At 43.6% G+C, this 21,000-nt stretch overlaps 1 protein-coding gene across 5 annotated transcripts in view; it reads right to left on the reverse strand.

The window, feature by feature from the left end:
• The window catches only part of tanc1b (tetratricopeptide repeat, ankyrin repeat and coiled-coil containing 1b), a 194,654-nt gene that overhangs the window by 144,072 nt on the left and 29,582 nt on the right, over window positions 1-21,000 (reverse strand). For all 5 annotated transcript variants that reach the window (XR_006657757.1, XM_045210453.1, XM_045210455.1 and 2 more), the window contains exon 2: window positions 16,571-16,663. Coding sequence is in view for 4 of the 5 variants with exons in the window: in XM_045210453.1 (XP_045066388.1) it covers window positions 16,571-16,631 (61 nt within the window). In the remaining variant the exon portion in view is untranslated. The remainder of the gene's footprint in view (window positions 1-16,570; window positions 16,664-21,000) is intronic.

Below are 21,000 nucleotides of genomic sequence, written 5' to 3' on the forward strand. Positions count from 1 at the left end.
ATTATCAGCTGTTTGAAGCTGGTGTACAACACCGAGAGCAAAAAAAGCAAAAACTAAACTTTAGAATGATAAATAGCGCACATTCAGTTGAAGTGTAAGAGCGTCTGCTAAATGACTAAAATGTCAAATGTAAATGTAAGTATGAAAAATGTATGCACTCACTAACTGTAAGTCGCTCTGGATAAGAGAGTCTGCTAAATGACTAAAAAATTTTAAAAAATGTAAAAAGTTGGAAGTTTACATACACCTTAGTCAAATACATCTAAACTCAGTTTTTCACAATTCCTGACATTTAATCCTAGTAAAAATTCCCTGTTTTAGGTAAGTTAGGATCACCACTTTATTTTAAGAATGTGAAATAATCCGAATAATAGTAGAGAGAATAATTTCTTTCAGCTTTTATTTCTTTCATCACATTCCCAGTGGGTCAGAAGTTTACATACACTCAATTCGTATTTGGTAGCATTGCCTTTAAATTGTTTAACTTGGGTCAAACGTTTCGGGTAGCCTTCCACAAGCTTCCCAAAATAAGTTGGGTGAATTTTGGCCCATTCCTCCTGACAGAGCTGGTGTAACTGAGTCAGGTTTGTAGGCCTCCAAAAATGTTCTATAGGATTGAGGTCAGGGCTTTGTGATGGCCACTCCAATACCTTGACTTTGTTGTCCTTAAGCCATTTTGCCACAACTTTGGAAGTATGCTTGGGGTCATTGTCCATTTGGAAGACCCATTTGCGACCAAGTTTTAACTTCCTGACTGATGTCTTGAGATGTTGCTTCAATATATCCACATAATTTTCCTTCCTCATGATGCCATCTATTTTGTGAAGTGCACCAGTCCCTCCTGCAGCAAAGCATACCATCAGCATAATGCTGCCACCCCCGTGCTTCACGGTTGGGATGGTGTTCTTCGGCTTGCAAACCACCCCCTTTTTCCTCCAAACATAACGATGGTCATTATGGCCAAACAGCTCTATTTTTGTTTCATAGGACCAGAGGTCATTTCTCCAAAAAGTACGATCTTTGTCCCCATGTGCAGTTGCAAACCGTAGTCTGGCTTTTTTATGGCGGTTTTGGAGCAGTAACTTCTTCCTTGCTGAGCGGCCATTCAGGTTATGTCGATATAGGACTCGTTTTACTGTGGAAATAGATACTTTTGTACCTGTTTCCTCCAGCATCTTCACAAGGTCCTTTGCTGTTGTTCTGGGATTGATTTGCACTTTTCACACCAAAGTACGTTCATCTCTAGGAGACAGAACGCATCTCCTTCCTGAGCGGTATGACGGCTGTGTGGTCCCATGGTGTTTATACTTCCGTACTATTGTTTATACAGATGAACATGGTACCTTCAGGCATTTGGAAATTGGTCCCAAGGATGAACCAGACTTGTAGAGGTCTACAATTTTTTTTCTGAGGTCTTGGCAGATTTATTTTCATTTTCCCATGATGTCAAGCAAAGAGGCACTGAGTTTGAAGGTAGGCCTTGAAATACATCCACAGGTACACCTCCAATTGACTCAAATGATGTCAATTAGCCTATCAGAAGCTTCTAAAGCCATGACATCATTTTCAAGAATTTTCCAAGCTGTTTGAAGGCACAGTCAACTTAGTGTATGTAAACTTCTGACCCACTGGAATTGTGATACAGTGAATTATAAGTGAAATAATCTGTCTGTAAACAATTGTTGGAAAAATTACTTGTGTCATGCACAAAGTAGATGTCCTAACCGACTTGCCAAAACTATAGTTTGTTAACATTTACATTTACATTTTAGTCATTTAGCAGACGCTCTTATCCAGAGCGACTTACAGGAGCAATTAGGGTTAAGTGCCTTGCTCAAGGGCACATTAACGTCATTTAGCAGACGCTCTTAGCCAGAGCGACTCACAAATTGGTGCGTTCACCCTATAGCCAGTGGGATAACCACTTACAATTTGGGGGGGGTTAGAAGGAATACTTTATCCTATCCCAGGTATTCCTTAAAGAGGTGGGGTTTCAAATGTCTCCGGAAGGTGGTGAGTGACTCCGCTGTCCTGGCGTCGTGAGGGAGCTTGTTCCACCATTGGGGTGCCAGAGCAGCGAACAGTTTTGACTGGGCTGAGCGGGAGCTATGCTTCCGCAGAGGAAGGGAGCCAGCAGGCCAGAGGTGGATGAACGCAATGCCCTCGTTTGGGTGTAGGGACTGATCAGAGCCTGAAGGTACAGAGGTGCCGTTCCCCTCACTGCTCCATAGGCAAGCACCATGGTCTTGTAGCGGATGCGAGCTTCAACTGGAAGCCAGTGGAGTGTGCGGAGGAGGGGGTGACGTGAGAGAACTTGGGAAGGTTGAACACCAGACGGGCTGCGGCATTCTGGATGAGTTGTAGGGGTTTAATGGCACAGGCAGGGAGGCCAGCCAACAGCGAGTTGCAGTAGTCCAGATGGGAGATGACAAGTGCCTGGACCAGGACCTGCGCCGCTTCCTGTGTAAGGCAGGGTCGCACTCTCCGAATGTTGTAGAGCATGAACCTGCAGGAGCGGGTCACCGCCTTGATGTTGGCGGAGAACGACAGGGTGTTGTCCAGGGTCACGCCTAGGCTCTTCGCACTCTGGGAGGAGGACACAGCGGAGTTGTCAACCGTGATGGCGAGATCATGGAACGGGCAGTCCTTCCCCGGGAGGAAGAGCAGCTCCGTCTTGCCAGGGTTCAGCTTGAGGTGGTGATCCGTCATCCATACTGATATGTCTGCCAGACATGCAGAGATGCGAGATGCAGAGATGCGATGTTAACAAGACATTTGTGGAGTGTTTTAATGACTCCAACCTAAGTGTATGTAAACTTCCGACTTCAACTGTAGAACAGATCTAACGCATCTTAGACTTGCTTTCAATGAGAATGACAGATCTATAACTCATGTGAATTTGGTTGGGTTGCCCAAAAAGTTACATATTGCAGCTTTAAGGCAGCGTATTGGAGTTGAAATCTAGCCTAACTGTGCAGAAAGAGATTAGTATAATTATATTAGTTTGAAATCCTCAGAGCGCCGCATCATATGAAGTGAGGGGGAAATGTAACGCTTGTTGTTTGAAGGCTTCTACAAAAACAAAACAGCGTGACTGGCTGAGCGGGTTCAATGATTTCCCATTGCGCCCATATTTAGCTTTTCAGGAGACATGAAGAGACAGGGTGGGCCTCATGTGGACACACCTGAGGTTTGGTTTGAGGACTTTCTAAACTAAGGATATGTGTGCATGCGTGTGTGTGAGTGTGTGTGTGTATCTGTGTATTTGTGTGTGTATTTGTGTGTGTTTGTCATGTGGTTTGAGCTACGCCCTGCTAATCGTTGCCTGCTGGCTGTGGAGTACTTTGATACTGGTATAGGTCTGGAGCTCGCTTCAATGGTTCCCTTTGTATCTCCTTTACATTCCTAACTTCCAGCATGTAAAATCTCACCTCCACTGTCTGGGCATAACCATTTAGACAAACACAATAACAAAGAAAGGCACCAATTGGTGTTCTAGCCAAGTGTCAGCAAGGTATTTTATTCATTTGAATTAGCCGCAGTAATAGGAGTGGGCAAAGCAGAATAGCAAAACATCCTCAGAGTTGTGAGTGGAACTGAGGTCTTTGTTGATCATTGTAATGGCATACACTGTACTATAAAAGACATTGTGCACTGACAATGGTAAACCAACAGGTAATTTAGTCTAGATGCCTTTTAATCTAGTCGAACACATTGTTCACATGGGAAACTAAAAGAGGATGACAAAGGGGTTTGTTATTATGGTTGAAGTGCTAGGCTATTATGATTTTAAAATATAAAAAGTCAGTTGATTGTGGCGATGGAAAATGTTCATTGTGGTCATTCAATCCATGAAGGGTGTGTGTTAGTGTGTGACTGTATGTGTGTGTCTGTGTGTGAGTGTATCACAAACCAGCCATATCTCAGACTGGCCAATAAAAAGAAAAGATGGGCAGTCTGAGATATGGCTTTTTCTTTGCAACTCTGCCTAGAAAGTCAGCATCCCGGAGTCGCCTCTTCACTGTTGACGTTGAGACTGGTGTTTTGCGGGTACTATTTAATGAAGCTGCCAGTTGAGGACCTGTGAGGCGCCTGTTTCATAGGACCAGAGGTCATTTCTCCAAAAAGTACGATCTTTGTCCCCATGTGCAGTTGCAAACCGTAGTCTGGCTTTTTTATGGCGGTTTTGGAGCAGTGGCTTCTTCCTTGCTGAGCGGCCTTTCAGGTTATGTCGATATAGGACTTGTTTTACTGTGGATATAAATACTTTTGTACCTGTTTTCTCCAGCATCTTCACAAGGTCCTTTGCTGTTGTTCTGGGAAAAGATTTGCACTTTTCACACCAAAGTACGTTCATCTCTAGGAGACAGAACGCGGCTGCGTGGTCCCATGGTGTTTATACTTGCGTACTATTGTTTGTACAGATGAACGTGGTACCTTCAGGCGTTTGGAAATTGCTCCCAAGGATGAACCAGACTTGTGGAGGTCTACAATTTTTTTTCTGAGGTCTTGGCTGATTTCTTTTGATTTTCCCATGATGTCAAGCAAAGAGGCACTGAGTTTGAAGGTAGGCCTTGAAATACATCCACAGGTACACCTCCAATTGACTCAAATTATGTTAATTAGCCTATCAGAAGCTTCTAAAGCCATCATCATTTTCTAGAATTTTCCAAGCTGTTTAAAGGCACAGTCAACTTAGTGTATGTAAACTTCTGACCCACTGGAATTGTGATACAGTGAATTATAAGTGAAATAATCTGTCTGTAAACAATTGTTGGAAAAATTACTTGTGTCATGCACAAAGTAGATGTCCTAACCGACTTGCCAAAACTATAGTTTGTTAACAAGACATTTGTGGAGTGGTTGAAAAACGAGTTTTAATGACTCCAACCTAAGTGTATGTAAACTTCCAACTTCAACTGTATCAATATGAACGTTTGCTTGAGAGTGTGCGTAAATTAACCAATATTTTTGTGAGTATTTAAGACCTACTTTAGAAAGGCAAACGCATGCCATTCCAGTGCACATCCAAGTGCTATCCACCCTCAGGATTTTGGCAACAGGCACTTTTCAGCAGGAGCTTGCCGATCAGCATCTCACAGCCCTCGAATAGCGGATGTTTTAGATGCAATCATCAGCAAGACGACCAGTTACATACAATTTCCATACACCATAGCACAACATGTTGAAGTCAATAGGATTTTCTTTGCCATCAGGGTTCCCAAATACGAACGGCGCAATAGACGGCACCCATGTCGCAATAAAAGCACCATCCCAAAACTAGCTCAACTATGTGAACAGAAAAGGCTTTCACTCACTTAATGTGCAGGTGATAGCTTATGTGATGCACAGAATACACTGCTATATGTAGTGGCCAGGTGGCCCGTTGGAACGCACGGCTTGTTCATTCTGCAGAACAGCCAATTTTGGCCTTTATGCCTACAGCAGGGAGCTGTTGAGGATGGATGGCTTATTGGTGAGTGTTGCCTACACATTTGAAGTGTATTTGCATTGCTAAAGCAACTTGAATTGTCCTAATGGTCCTCTCTTTGTAGCTATGTTTTTATTTTTACTGGTCAAATCACAACTGAGTGAGCCAAAACAAAAACTCTGACACTAGCACCTCTATTTCAGTCAAAAAATAAAGACAATTATTATATTTTTTTGGTTGCACCATTGTATTTAATGGTATGGCGTTGTATATTACCCAAGGGATGATTTTGACCCTATATGGTTAATTTGGGGCGTTTCGAAATAAGGAAAGGGGGATACCTAGTCAGTTGTACAACTGAATGCATTCAACTGAAATGTGTCTTCCACATTTAAACCGGACCCTCTGAATCAGAGAGGTGTGGAGGGCTGCCTTAATCGACATCCACGTCTTCGGCGCCCGGGGAACAGTGGGATAACTGTCTTGCTCAGGGGCAGAACGACCGATTTTTACCTTGTCAGCTCGGGGATTCGATCCAGAAAACGTTCAGTTACTGACCCAACGCTCCTACCCGCCAGGCTACCTGCCTCCCAGGTCGTGCACGAGCACTGAGGCTGAAAATAATTGGTATTTATCAATGTTATCTCCTACCGGTGTGCATATGGCTCTCGTAGGATTGTTTGATAAATCACACTTTTTCTATGCGTACAAACATTCTAAGTTCCGTTTGTAAATAGTATTTTAGAATAGTTTCTATGCACTATTGATAAATAAGGCCCCTGGTGTGTTGAATTTAGGCAACCACTGAACTGATCAATTAGTGTCACGCCCTGATCTAGAGAACTCTTGTTGGTTGGGTCAGGGTGTGAGTTTAGTTCAGATCTATGTTATTAGATTCTATGTTTATGATCTAGTATTTGTATTTCTATGTTTGGCCGGGTGTGATTCCCAATCAGAGGCAGCTGTCGCTCGTTGTCTCTGATTGGGGATCATACTTAGGTAGCCTGGTTGCCTACCTTAGTTGTGGGATCTTGTTTGTGTTCCTGTTAGGCTTGTTGTGTGTATAGCCCATAGGACGTCACGTTTTTATTGTTTTGTCATTTTGTCAAGTGTTTATTCGTCTTAATAAACATGTACGCATACCACGCTACACCTTGGTCTGACCCGTCTCTCAACGACTGTGACAATTAGCTCAGTTGGTCAGGTTTAGTGCCTAGTTGGGACAAAATCCTGCAGTACCTGCGACACTCAAGGAACAGGGTTGCCTATGTTATATAGGCCTGCAGAATGCAAGAGAGGAATGTAGGCTAGACAGAGCGGAGAATTCCACCAAAACAGCGCAAAATGTCCAGTTAGAAAATGTTGTTTCTATCCATCTCTCTCTCTCTCTCTCGCACTGTCAGATGCATTGGCCTTATAGCCTAAACCTATATTGTGTCTAGCTGTTATAAAAAAACATATTCCCTTGTCTCTCCATTCGATATGAATATGACTTTGGGCTAGGCTATACTTTCATCGTTTGATGCATGTATGCTTTCTCTCCGGATGAAACAATGAATGGATCTAACAGAGTTCCATCTCAAAAAGTTGTTTGAACAGCCTAAGAACGCAAACCCCTGAACCTATAGCACTACCGCCTGCGCTTAGATTTACCATTGAGTTAGGTTTGTTAAAATAGAGCCCTAAAAGTGTGAAAACATTTGATCAGTGCTATTTCCTGATAGTTGCTGGTTGAAAATACAATCTAGCATTACAATGTACCAGAGGCCACCATAATAGAGCGATACCATCGTACATCACAATGTTTTATGAGTACATGATCACGATAGGACAAAGGTTGACATCGCCCAACCCTGTGTGTGTGGGTGTCTACCTGCCTGTTTCACATGTATCATCTGTGGTCTAGACTTCCTGCTGTGGCCAGAAGAACACCTCAGACTGAGATATATAGCTCAGGATATTATGGAAGCAAAGTTTACCTACCTGCTCTCTAGTTAGTTTAAAACAGTATATTCTTTACCTCAAGAGCAAAACGACCCCAGGCAGGGCTTGAGCTCCGGTATAAAAGACAAACGTCAATACCTCCGAGTCACTGCTTCCTATCACACCTAGGTGATAGAGCTCTTCTTTAACCCTGGGAATAGGTAGGCTGGTGAAGGAGAGTCTGTTGATAGCCCCTGCATCCTCCCCTCCCCTATCTCCAAGGATGCTGAGAGGCCGTTTTCCTGCCTGGAGCTGCCTGTTGTGGAGGTGGTGGACATTGAGGAGAGGAGAGGAGAGCTGGGCTGACCAGTGCAGCTGTTCACAGACGGCCAGCCAGCCTGATAAATAGTCTTCTAGTGGGTTTTCACCCACCAACAACGAATTCGGCAAGAGAAGTTCGATAGAGCGGAGCGGTAGAGAAAGTTCAGCTCTGCTCTACTTTATGTAAATTTCAAGCGAAACGAAGCGTTGGAGCGAAGCGTTGTCAAGAGGAGGCGCCGCAGTTCAAACCTACTGAGGTATAATAAGAACTGGAGACTGTTTCCAAGATGTTCGACTGTTGTTTTCAAGGTAATCTACTCATGTTTGCATATGCCGATTCATGAACCACCTATATCTGGGTTGCATCCGGTTTGTGCTAGCACTCAGTGCGCACAGGGAGCAGCGCGAGCAGCAACAACATCATCACGTCATCCAAAAAACATGGCAGACATTGGATGAAATTAAAATGTTAATATCTTCTACTGTGAGTGACAGCAACAATTATTGTAATAATTCAATGGATGTTTTGTGCACAAAGGTGATGACTAAAGTGTCTTATTAGGAATTTTCTAATCTGACTTCTCTATGTGGCTGTCTATGGAAATTGTCCTTCTGGGCCGGGCATCAGCTAAACTGCAGTACCAAAGCAAAACTGTAGGAGAAGTCAAAACTGTGCCTCTAGACCGGAACCCTGGCCCCTTGGTCAAAACCCACTGTTAGAATGGCACCTGTGGCCAGACATGCCATGAAAGGGCACAGTGTTGGACAGACAGGTTAGTATGTGGAGGCTCTAGACTACTACTACAGACTCTGCGCTATGTGTCTATGTGTCTGTGTGTCTATGAGCTGCCCCCTTCTTCAACAAATAGCCTAGCCTACCTCCACACTCTGGGCTAACCGTTCTCCCACAGTGACGGTGAAGCAGCACTAGACCAGCACCCAACAGGTAAACATTCACCCTGGAAACAGGAGGCTTGAGACGCATGTCTATAGCATCAGGCACCTCATTAAAGCAAATCAGATTTGGAGAAATTGCTTCCTGCTGACCCAGTAAGCTGAGGCAGTTCACAAACAGAGAGAGAGGACAGTCCAGGAAAAACAACAAGCCTTTTGGGTGGTTTAGCTGCATTCCCCCTGCCTGTCTGTTTAATATTTCACCAAATGTTCCCTCTTCTTCACACAGAATAAGTCTGCGTCCCAAATGGCACCCTCAATGGCACCCTATTCGCTATATAGTGCACTACTTTTGACCAGCACTATATAGAGAATAGGGTGCCATTTGGGATGCAGACCAAAAGGAGTACTACAGAGGGAGGCTTCAGTTCCAATGTCTGTATTCCCTGACCGAATACATTTAGGAAATTACAGGACTAAGCTCACTAGGGTTAAACTAACTGGGCAACAATATCAGCATAAAACATTGTTTAAATGTCAACGGTATGGAGACAATTCTGGACAAAATGTAGGCCTACTAGCATTTCAACTGCTCAAAGAATGGCCCTTGTATGCTAAAAACACAAAAAACATGATTCACGTTTCATAAAATAATTTGCTATTGTTAAGCGCTTGTTTTGACAAATCTGTGTAATCGGCAAAACTTGTCTATGTCCATGAACAACTCTCAAAACATCTGTTGTTGCTGATTATTGGGAAGGGTCCTCCATAGCAAGTGAAAATTCCTCATGTTAAATCCCCGCAGACAGTCCAAATGGGGGAGAGAAATATGGAAAGCACTGCAGCAGGAATCTCTGCATTGTCTGTTCAAGTGAAATCCTCACGCAAACATAATCTCTCTCACTCTATAGAGGAATCTTTTACTTGAAAAATGCATTTTTAATCACTGTGGTATTTTGAATGTTAAGAAACTATGGCCGAGACAGAATTGGCCAGCAGCACTCGGCAATGACAACAGCCCGGAGTGACAGCCATGTGTTTTCCTCTGTCATCTGAGTCTTCATCAACAAATCCCCCTCCCATTTCACAAACACACAGAAGCCCTTTCGAGACAGCCTGTATCAGCCACCCTCACAACTGAGACAACAGTGTGGAGGCCTACATCTTACCACCACCACCACCCCCTGTAATGGTCACACACACATGCACCTACGCACGTCACACGCACACACACACACAAACACACAAAAGTGCAGTCATTAGTGTTCGGCAGAATCACAATATTCTTTAAATCTTTAATTTCCTCTGAGCTAAATGACCGGAGACAAGCTGCCTTTTGGAGCTCAACGTCCTAATTAAACATTGCTCTTATTAAAGAAGAGAGCGCGATTTAAGAACATTTAAATTCTGAGAAGCAGTAGTAATAAAGCGGTCTCAGTTTACTTTTTGCTTTAGTTTTCGTAAGCCTCTCAATTAAAAGTGGTTTATGTCAATTGGATTTTGGTCTGCAGAGCAAAACCACCTCCTGCTGTGGGAGCTCTTTGAATGAAAGGTTGGCGGCCATGTTGCTCTGTCTCTGGTTGGATGCTATGCCGGATCTGATGAGATCACAGGGACATCAATGAAGTGCATCCCAATTACTTGGGGATTTGTATATGTGCAGGGTGCTATCATCAACTTAGCCATAGTGTAGATAGATTGTCCATGCAATTGAAAATATCAGCAGGAGAAAGGTGAGTTAGCCTACTGTAACAACTAACCTCCTTCCACAACTGCACATGGCCAAGCCATGACATAGCCTATCAAACAGGATAACATCATCATCAAATAACAACTTGCACATTTACTTCAAAATACTTGATATCATAAAGTTAAATATAACAAATGTCAGATCGCTACGCTGTATAGGAAGTTGTCCCTTTATGAAGTAGGATTACCCACAATTGCTGACAAAGATGAGTCAGCAAACTGGCTAAGGCTAGGTTCAACATCTGTAGCCTACATTGTTGAATGAAAAATACAACACTGAAAAAAAGGTTCCCAGTTTGCTGTGGATATGGTCTCTACTTCTCAAACTAGTGTTTAACGCAGGGCAACGGTCTTAGCTTGGGCCCACTCTGTACTGACTCCAACTTTCCTCTGACCAGTTGGCCTGTGTCTCCATGTGGCCAAGCTCAGAGGGCTCCTGCCAGTGCCAACTGGTGGCGGGCAGGGGAGTCAGTGGAGAGGAGCAGTTTAGCCTAGCCGCCCCAGAGAGTACAAGGCAAAGACATGCTAGTGTGATTAACACTGGACCACAACAGACAGCTCTGTCTGGCAGCTGGCTATCTCCTTCATCTCAGCAGATAGAACTATAGCTAGAGCTGGGAGCCGCAGGAGGGATGAATCCAGCCCCCACAGCCTGAGCCTTCACAGCCAGCCTGCCTCCCTGGGCTCTGATCACTGCATTGAAAGAGATGGAACTGGTGGGATGTGGGAGTACAGTACAGTAGGTAACAGTAAAACTTCACTCTAGAAAGTAATGCCGGGCGGACACAACTTTTAAAATTGTCAGAGCTGTTATATTAACAGAGGCAAGTCACAGCCTGATCTAAAGAAGAGCAAATTGACTCAAGATACTTTAAGATCGCTGAGCCTCTCACATTAAACGACCGTCTTTCCTGTCGTTTCTTTTGTCTTACCAACGTAGTGGTGTGCACACTAAATGATGTGACACAGATGGGGGGGGATTCTTCACTTGGTCGTAAGGATGCTCGATACCACGCTGTCTCGCGAAAACAAGGATGTGATGTGATTAGATAGCTAGAACGAGCCTCTAGCGTTTTCAGTCAGACATTCACGCTTGCCATACAGAGTTGAAATATCTAGCCAATACATTTTGAATTGAATAACATTGCGTGTAAAGAGCTTGTCAGAGCTGTAACGATTTGACACTTTGGCAGGTACAAACGCATACTAGCAGAAGTCATCGCTCCTGCTCCAAAGTACACATTCTGGGTGATGTGATTCAACGTAATCATCTCACTGGCTCCTTCTCTGGAGAGCTCTCATTGGCTATTGCTGATCACTGTTCTCAAATCTTGTTGTTGCATATCTCACACTACAAGAGCATTGCAGATTTTTTGCAGATGAAATCAAACATGTTTGAAAATCTGGGACTGCTCAAAGACGAGATCGGTAGTCCTCAGATTGCGTCTCTGACCTGCTCACATTAAACGAGCGTCGGTGACGGCCGCGTGCCCCGAATAGGCAACGACATGGGGATTTTGTCTCCGATCTCAGCTTAAGTGGTCTCTACGCTGGGAAGTGAGACATCAGAGGAAGTTGAGCTAGAGGGAGTGAAATGCTGTGAGGAGGGAAATGCTGAAGGGTAGGTAGCTGTAGATCTCCCCAAAGACAGAGTGCTAAATCTCAGATGGAAGACAGTCCACTGAATCATTAGACTCTCTTCATGTGGTTTCAGTCTGCCACAGGGACTAGATAGGGCCCGCAGTTCAGCATCACTCCATCTCCAACTCATAAAACGTATAACATCTACAACGCATCAGAGTTAGGACTTGGAAATATATAGGCCAATATGTATCTTTAGACACAGTTGAAAGCCCCTTGCCAATAATTGATGACACAAGAGAAAGGCATATAGGCCTTTTTACATGTTGTCAAATAGATAGGAATACTCTAACTCTGAAAATACCTCAAAGAGAAATTGATTTGGCAGTAGAAGCTAAAGTGAAACTTCCTGGCCACCCAGACTCCTTTCTCCGTCCAAACGCTACGCCACGCCCACGGATGTCAGTTTCTTCTCCGCAATGTGTCTGAATCTGAGTAACTTCCCAACCCTTCATCGAATGCGAACACATTCGGGGGAATCTGATTAGTTCAGAAACCGATGGGTTTGGACCAGAGCCAGAACACACGTGTGTAAAGCGGTGGTTTGAAAATTCGTCATTGGATTTGATACTCTGATTGGTTAGATCTAATCGCTGAATCGTCACAACAAACAACTTCAATGATGGCAGTCTCAGACTAAAGTAGCCAATGTAGCAAACGACAGAGCAGCAGAAGAATGTAGTGTGAGTCGTCAGGCTAAGATATTACGAAGTGAAATATCTCCCATGCTGGCCATACCAATTTCCTAAGTGCTTCGTCAAGACGTTCTCCTCTAAAAACCCATCTTGTGTCCTTATGGTTGCTGCTGTGCACCCTGCCGACTGCACCTCCTAGCTGTTAAGAGGTTTTAACAGGAGAAAACCAGCATATATCCTCAAAGAGAATACCAATTAATCCAGACAAGTTTAATTTTACAACTATATAATCCACTGAGCTCCTGGTGCCTTGAGCCTCAAATCCATTAACGTCAGTGGGGCATGCTGGCAATGTGACCTTTTAAAGAAAGTGTTCACATCAAAGCCCTGAGGTCAAACCTAAGCAGTATCCCACTTCCGGAATGCCGGACCATAAAAAAGTGTACTTAGAAGGGATTAAAAAGGCCAATTCCACACAGCAGATTTGGAAGAGGTAGAGTAGGAGTAGAGGAGGGAGAAGGACTGAATTAGCAAATGGTGTGTTTGTGGGCCCTGGCAATGTGGGGTTCCTAGAGGCAGCCTAATGACTGCGGCCCTAGTCTGGCACAGGGGCCAAGTTTCCCTGACTCCTTTTAAGTTGCCTCCAGGCCACAGCTACGGTGTTATGAGGAACATATGCCCAGCTATCATGCAATACTACAATTATCAATGCTTTTCCTCGCACTCATTTCCATGACACGTCTCTGTGGACTTTTGATGTGCTAAAGCACTTATTACTATCATGCTCTTTACAGGGAAGGGGGATGCCTTGATTGTTTGCTGGTCTCTCGGTCATGTACAGCATACTGTACATGAGAGCAAATTATTCAGAAATGCTCTACTGGTTAATGTTGTCTCAATGGTGGCTGTCTTGATCCATCCACAACAGATACAAATAGATTTCATGAGTCAAAGGAGGAAGGAATGAAATAAACTGTGTTAAACTATTTTGCCCTTGTTTAGGCAACGACCCCTTAACCAAATCAGTTGTTGCCATTGTCAGTTGTTGCTCGATTTCTGAGGTCATTGCCAAGGCGAGGATGCACAAAACAATTCCAAACACAGCAGCAAGCAATACTTTCAGTCATATCCAATTCTGATATAAAACCTAATCTTTGTGCATAAATCAGATTTGAATATGCCATGAGGATATGGTCAAATTTCTGCAAATTAAGAGGGAAATTTGACTGCACTGTATCAGACCAGACGGTAGATTTAAGCATTATTTATTTGTCCAATACCATTTGGGAGTGTAATGATCTCTTTATTCACACCTAACAGAAGGTCCATTGAATATTTTATGTGCAATATGTTACAATCGAGGCCCGGAGAGCATTAGAAAATCGGCAGTCTACCCGATCTGATTAGCATGGTCGTTTCCAGGAGGACTAGCCTACTTACTAACCTCATTTCAGACCGCTCCAAGATGAGAGCTGACTTTCCAAACAAATGGATCTTCAGGGGAAATGAACAAGTATCACATACATATTAGTAGACACTCTTATCCAGAGCGACTTACAGGAGAAATTAGGGGTAAGTGCCTTGCTCAAGTGCACAGATAGATTTTTCACCTAGTCAGCTCGGGGATATGAACCAGCGACCTTTCGGTTACTGGCCCAAAGCTCTTAACCGCTAGGCTCCCTGCCAGCGACAGTTTGTTATGCCACTTGAACATTTATTTACAGAGTCATAAATGAACGTTTAAAACCAAAGCCTTTTTGTTGCCACTCCTCTTTCATTCCAATGAATGGCTTAGCCTAACTGACTATAAAACATTGGGCTAGGTTAGGCTAAAACATAAAAGGGCCAACTGAGCCAATTCTTGGTTTACAGATTGAATCATTTGGAATTAGAATTCCTATGATAGGCAAATGAGGATGTAAATAGGCCTAAATGACCATCTAGCTACTCCATCTCTAAGGACAGCAGAGTGACCGAATGACCACTAATGACTGCCTAAAGCAAGGCTGAGGCAGCTCATCTGTCCTTCCCTGAATAATGGAGAAGAGTGGCTGCTTTTCTTTGATGGATAGCGTCCAACTTGGGAAAGAGCTGGGAAAGGATGAAGTAGTAGCCTTTTCCCACCATTCCCACCCTACTGCTCTTCTACCGCAAGCAGTCCTGTGTGTGTTCGCCTCTGGTGGTGACTGACTGGGCTGATGCACAGTGAAGGGCTTGCAATCGGAGATTGATTCATAACAAGTTAGACAGGTTTTCAACAACCCCATTGAAAACAATGCATAGGCCTACTACATCGCTATTCAAGATAGTAAACGTAACACGGATAGCATCATAGCAACACGAGGGGGTAACTACCGCCCTGCTCTGTGATTCATTGCCGTGCAGTATAAGATCCCAAGTCAACGGACGTGTGTTCAGAGCAAGGGCCTGCCGTTACATTCCTCATACAGACCTGAACTGTGGCTCGGACTGTCATTCGGGTGTGCTCACAGTGAAGGACTGAGACTGCATCCCAAATGGCACCCTATTCCCTATACACTGCACCTTGGGCCCTGGTCAAAAGTAGTCCACTATATAGGTAATAGTGTTCCATTTGAGACAGCCTAAAGAGAAGGTGTGGGAGAGGTGTAGCCTGGCGCTGAAGCTAGGTAGCCAGTGTCTAGGTAAGCCAGACTGTTCACTTTTGTTAACAGTGTGTCGACTGTTATATTAACAGAGGCAAGTCGCAGCCTGATCTAAAGAAGAGCAAATTGACTCAAGATACTTAACTGCTGTACTGCTATACAATACTTATTATGTTACTTACAACTGTCCCTTCCTATAGTTGGCGAGTCTAGACCAGACAACATAGCCTCGTATTAGTCCTACATCATCTCGGTCTGTTCATGAAAAGATAGATTGTGGTCTATGTTCGCTAGAGGTGAGTCAGAAATGTATTAGCACTGCTGAGTGACTCACACTCAAACTCATTCCCAGTCGTAATGGAAAATCTAACAGGTTACATGGGAGAGCCAGAACAACATCTGCATCCTCATGGGGATGTCACACTGACAATAATAGTAGTGTCAAAGACTATACCAGTTCAGAATTCTCCAGGGTCTGACTGCAATAATAAGGCCTTCCTGTGGGATAGGAGGTAGGCCTATCTATTCTAAAATGGTTAATTACCCTACCCCGTGTGTGTGTGTGTGTGTGTGTGTGTTTGTTTGTGTGTGTGTACCCTGAGAACAAATTACTCACCAAAGAAAAATGGTCAACGACAGTGACACCAGTTTATGACCATATATGTTGAAACCGCTTGCTCGCTACAAATGTTGGCTCAGATGATGAAATGTTTGTGAACAGCGACGAAAAGCATGAGCCATATTTGTGTGCATTCTTCTAAACTCTGTGTGCATATTTCTATCTCAGAACTTCAGGCTTCAAATTTAACTAATTTCTAAGTATCTGTATTTGTATTTATTATGGATCCCCATTAGCAGCTACTCTTCCTGGGATCCAGCAGAATTAAGGTAAGGCAGTTATAAAAAAATTTAAACATTCCAATACATTCACAACAGATTTCACAACACATTAAGTGTGTGCCCTCAGGCCCCTACTCTACTACCACATATCTACAACACAAAATCCATGTGTACGTGTGTGTATAGTGCGTATGTTATCGTGTGTGTGTATGCATATGTCTGTGCCTATGTTTGTGTTGCTTCACAGTCCCCGCTGTTCCATAAGGCATATTTTTTTACATATAATTTTACCGTAGGCCTATTATGATAAACCCTTTGTATATCGGCAGCGAACTTCCAATCACATTCTTTGTCATTCTGTATAAAAAGTAGGACTAAACAATGAATAGATGCCCATAAAAGCATATAAATAATGGAGACAGGTTGCGGCAGGTCTGTGTGTGAAATAAGGGCAACATGTTGTTGCACAATGGTCAAAGTGACCTTGCAGCAGTCAGCCATACTCCACATACCTGGCTCCTTCTCGCTCCTCTTCCCTCCATCTCTGTTCTTCTTCAGCACTGCCTTGAACATGGTCCGATTCTTGGAATCCTCTCACTCTACCCCTGCAAAAAACACAACCATTTAGAGAGCAGGAAAGGCAGAGAGTGAGTGCGCAAGTCTATGGAAACTTTACAAGCTGACGATAACGCAACCCGCATTTCATACACTCATCTCCTGACACTCCGCTGGGAGTTTTCCCACAGCGTTCCCAATCCAGCAGGTCATCTCTAGAGGGCCGGCCGGGGAAAGAATGCTCTAATATTTAAACAGAACGGACAAGGTCTGCTCTCTTGCTATGCAGGAAAACAATCTGTCAGATTCTCCACATTCCACATCTAATTGATGCTACGTGGCTGAACTTGGGCCTTCACGCTCACTTTTCACAATATTTCTAACGCTTGGATATCTGAGTCAAGAGGCACGTATGCTGGTAACTTGAAGTAGGCCTAATTTAGCTAGGTAAAAAGACCTTGGTGAGTTGCATTTTGTTGTGATTTTTGTTCTGCTATACAAACATCTATTACTGTGTAACTAACAGGAGTGTTAGCCTACTGTTCTGGTTGGCCATTTTCTCACCTGATACAAACAGTACAATGCAGCCCCAAATTAGAGCCCAAACTATTAGCAACCATGATTATTGTCAACACCTCATAAATTGCTTTCCTTCACTCTTCACTCCCTAATAGCTGATTACATGGGGCTGAATTTGCCATTCTACTTATAGAACCAGCACATTATTCACCATAGAGACGGGGAACGGAGGCCCTGCCAAATAAGGGTGTCTTTTTGCACACAGGACATAGGTTACAAGGACCCAGAATGTGGGCCCTTAGTTAGCTAGTTTGGGGTTTGTGTGCTCCAATAAGACCTCCACTGGCTCCTGGAGGAAAAAACAATTGTTTTTCATTAGCATGGAGCGGTCTCCTGATTGGACTGCATTGTCTGGACTGCATTGTCCATCTGAAATCATATTGGGTAGGAATAAACTGGGACTAGCTTAAATCTGTCTAGACTAACAAAATGGACAAAGCCAGAACACTAACATCAGAGACAAGGGATTGGTGAGGAAAAGGAGAGCGCCCACTCACCTTCAAACACACATTCATGACTGGGTATTCACTCTTGATTTCTAATAAAGGTCCATCATTTTCAGGCTGGACTCCACCCAGACTAATGCCCGGGGAGGACAGTGCTAACCACAGCCTGTTTGGAGCCAATCGTCCACCCCCATCCAACTCACACCCAGCACCATAAACAACTAGAGAAGCACAAGGGCTCCTGAAATGAAAGTGGCAGCTGTAACAGCTAGGTTGGCTTGGCTAAGTAATGGCAGTTAGACACAGGGGCCAGGGTAATCTACACTGTGTCTCAAATGGCACCCTATACCATATGGGCCCTGGTCAATAGAAGTGCACTAAATAGGGAATAGGGTGACATTTGGGAAGCAACCCTAGTCTCCACCTCCCAGTCTGGCAAAACAGCTTATGACATGTTACAAGACAGGCCATTAGAAAACATCTCCTGCTGTGATTACATTAGGGCCATAATTTCATTCACCTGCCCAGAGCTGAGCCTGTTCAATGTGGATCTGAAAAGAATGTAGCTAGCCTAGATAGATCTGTACAGTATTAAAAAACACTTTCTCCGAAGCTCTATTCCAGTTAGGACTCTAGAGCTCTAGTTCTAGAGCTCTATTTCAGTTCAGTAATGTGTTTAGGCCTATACACTGAGTATACAAAACATTAAGAACACCTGCTCTTTCCATGACATAGACTGACCAGGTGAAAGCTACACTTAGAAAAAAGGGTCCCCATAGGAGAACCCTTTTGGATTCCAGGTAGAATCATTTTGGGTTCCAGGTAGAATCCTGTTGGGTTCTATGTAGAACCCTCTGTAGAAAGGGTTCTACATGGAACCCAAAAGAGTTCTACCTGGAACCAAAAGGGTTTTACCTGCAACCAAAAAGGGTTCTTCAAGGGTTCTCCTATTGGGACAGCTGAAGAACCCTTTAAGGTTCTAAGGCACCTTTTTTTCTAAAAGTGTATGATCCCTTATTGATGTCACTTGTTAAATCCACTTCAATCAGTGTAGATGAAGGGGAGGAGACAGGTTAAAGAAGGATTTTTAAACCTTGAAATAATTGAGACATGGATTGTGTATGTGTATTATTCAGAGGGTGAATGGGCAAGGCACAAGATTTAAGTGCCTTTGAACGAGGTATGGTAGCCAATGCTGCTGGGTTTTTCACGTTCAACAGCTTCCGTGTGTATCAAGAATGGTCCACCACTCAAAGGACATCCAGCTAACTTGACACAACTGTGGGAAGCATTGGAGTCAACATGGGCCAGCATCCCTGTGGAACGCTTTTGACACCTTCTAGAGTCCATGCCCCGACAAATTGAAGCTGTTCTGAGGGGGGGGGGGGTTGTTGCAACTCAATATTAGGAAGGTGTTCTTAATGTATGGTATACTCAGTGTATGTAAACAAAGACAAAACCTGCATCTACTAAAGATGTTTCGTCATCAAACAGCAGAAATCTAATCTTGAAACCTAGATAGTGGAACATGGGAGAGCCCCAGTGAACTCAGTCAACTTTCAACACAGTGAGTACGTTTACATGCACACTAATAATTCAATATTAAACGGATTATGGCAGTAGGCCGAGTATGGCATGAGTCATGTAAACAACTTACTCTGCTTATCTTAATTGCCATAAGATCATACGCCGATTAAAACAACTGGTTTTCTGAGCAATCTTTCAAATTATAAGGACACGTGAACACCTTAATCGGCGAGTGAAGTGAGTTCAGAAAAACTGAAAGTATGCATCTTAGAAATAGTGTCACGTACAAACTGTATATGTCCGAACTCGGAATCAAATAGTGTTCGCAAAAGTAACATGGTCAAAAAATGAGTTTTAATGACTCCAACCTAAGTGTATGTAAACTTCTGACTTCAACTGTAAGTGCCAAAAACTGTACTTTTACGATGGAGAGAGAGAGAGAGAGAGAGAGAGAGAGAGAGAGAGAGAGAGAGAGAGAGAGAGAGAGAGAGAGAGAGTCCACTCAGTCCTATGGTACATCCTCTGCAATTTTCAGCAATTGTTAACTTGTGGCATTTCCATCCCCCTTTGCAAGACAGGAAGACCACTAATAATGGTGGTACAAAAGAGTGGATTAGTGCTTCAGTCAGGGGATTCATCACAAAGGACTACAGTCATCCTGATGCATTGCGGAACTTTGCAGAGTCACACTTTTTCAGACTGATCTGTTTCCATGTCTGTCTGACTGTCCACAGAAAACGCTTTCTCTAGCTAGGTCATTATTCCTGGTGCGTTATACATGTTTAGGGAAGCAGGTAGCCTAGTGGTTAGAGCGTTAGGCCAGTCACCGAAAGTTTGCTTGTTCGAATCTCCGATCTGACATGGTGAAAAATCTGTTAAATATTATTCTATCAAAGTGATCAGGTTTTAACTATCTGTTCTGTAAAAGGGAAGGGCATGTTTAAGATGCATAATACTTCCAACCTCTAGAAGCCTAAGCCTATCACACAGTCCACCACCTTCCACACACAAAGCAGCAAATTGAGTAAGGGACAGGGTTCCATATACAGCGCATTCGGAAAGTATTCAGCCCCCTTTTCCACATTTTTTACATCACAGCCTATTTTAAAATTGATTAAATAATTTTTTCCCTCATCAATCTACACACAAAGCCCCATAATGACAAAGCGAAAATTGTTTTTTTGAAATTTTAGCAAACGTATTAAAAATAGAAACATAAATACCTTATTTACATAAGTATTCAGACTCTTTGCTATGAGACTCGAAATTGAGCTCAGGTGCATCCTGTTTCCATTGATCATCCTTGAGTTGTTTCTAAAACTTGATTGGAGTCCACCTGTGGTAAATTCAATTAATTGGACATGATTTGGAAAGGCACACACCTGTCTATATAAGGTCCCACAATTGACAGTGCATATCAGAGCAAAAACCAAGCCATGAGGTCGAAGGAATTGTCCGTAGTGCTCCGAGATAGGATTGTGTCGAGGCACAGATCGGAGGATGGGTACCAAAACATTTCTGCAGCATTGAAGGTCTCAGAGAACACAGTGGCCTCCATCATTCTTAAAGTTTGGAACCACCAAGACTCTTCCTAGAGCTGGCCGCCCGGCCTAACTGAGCAATCGGGGGAGAAGGGCCTTGGTCAGGGAGGTGACCAAGAACCCGATGGTCACTCTGACAGAGCTCCAGAGTTCCTCTGTGGAGATGGGAGAACCTTCCAGAAGGACAACCATCTCTGCAGCGCTCCATCAATCAGGCCTTTATGGTAGAGTGGCCAGACGGAAGCAACTCCTCAGTAAAAGGAGTTTGCCAAAAGGCACCTAAAGACTCTCAGA

Source organism: Coregonus clupeaformis, chromosome 4, assembly GCF_020615455.1.
Source record: "Coregonus clupeaformis isolate EN_2021a chromosome 4, ASM2061545v1, whole genome shotgun sequence".
Taxonomy (NCBI): Eukaryota; Metazoa; Chordata; class Actinopteri; order Salmoniformes; family Salmonidae; genus Coregonus; species Coregonus clupeaformis.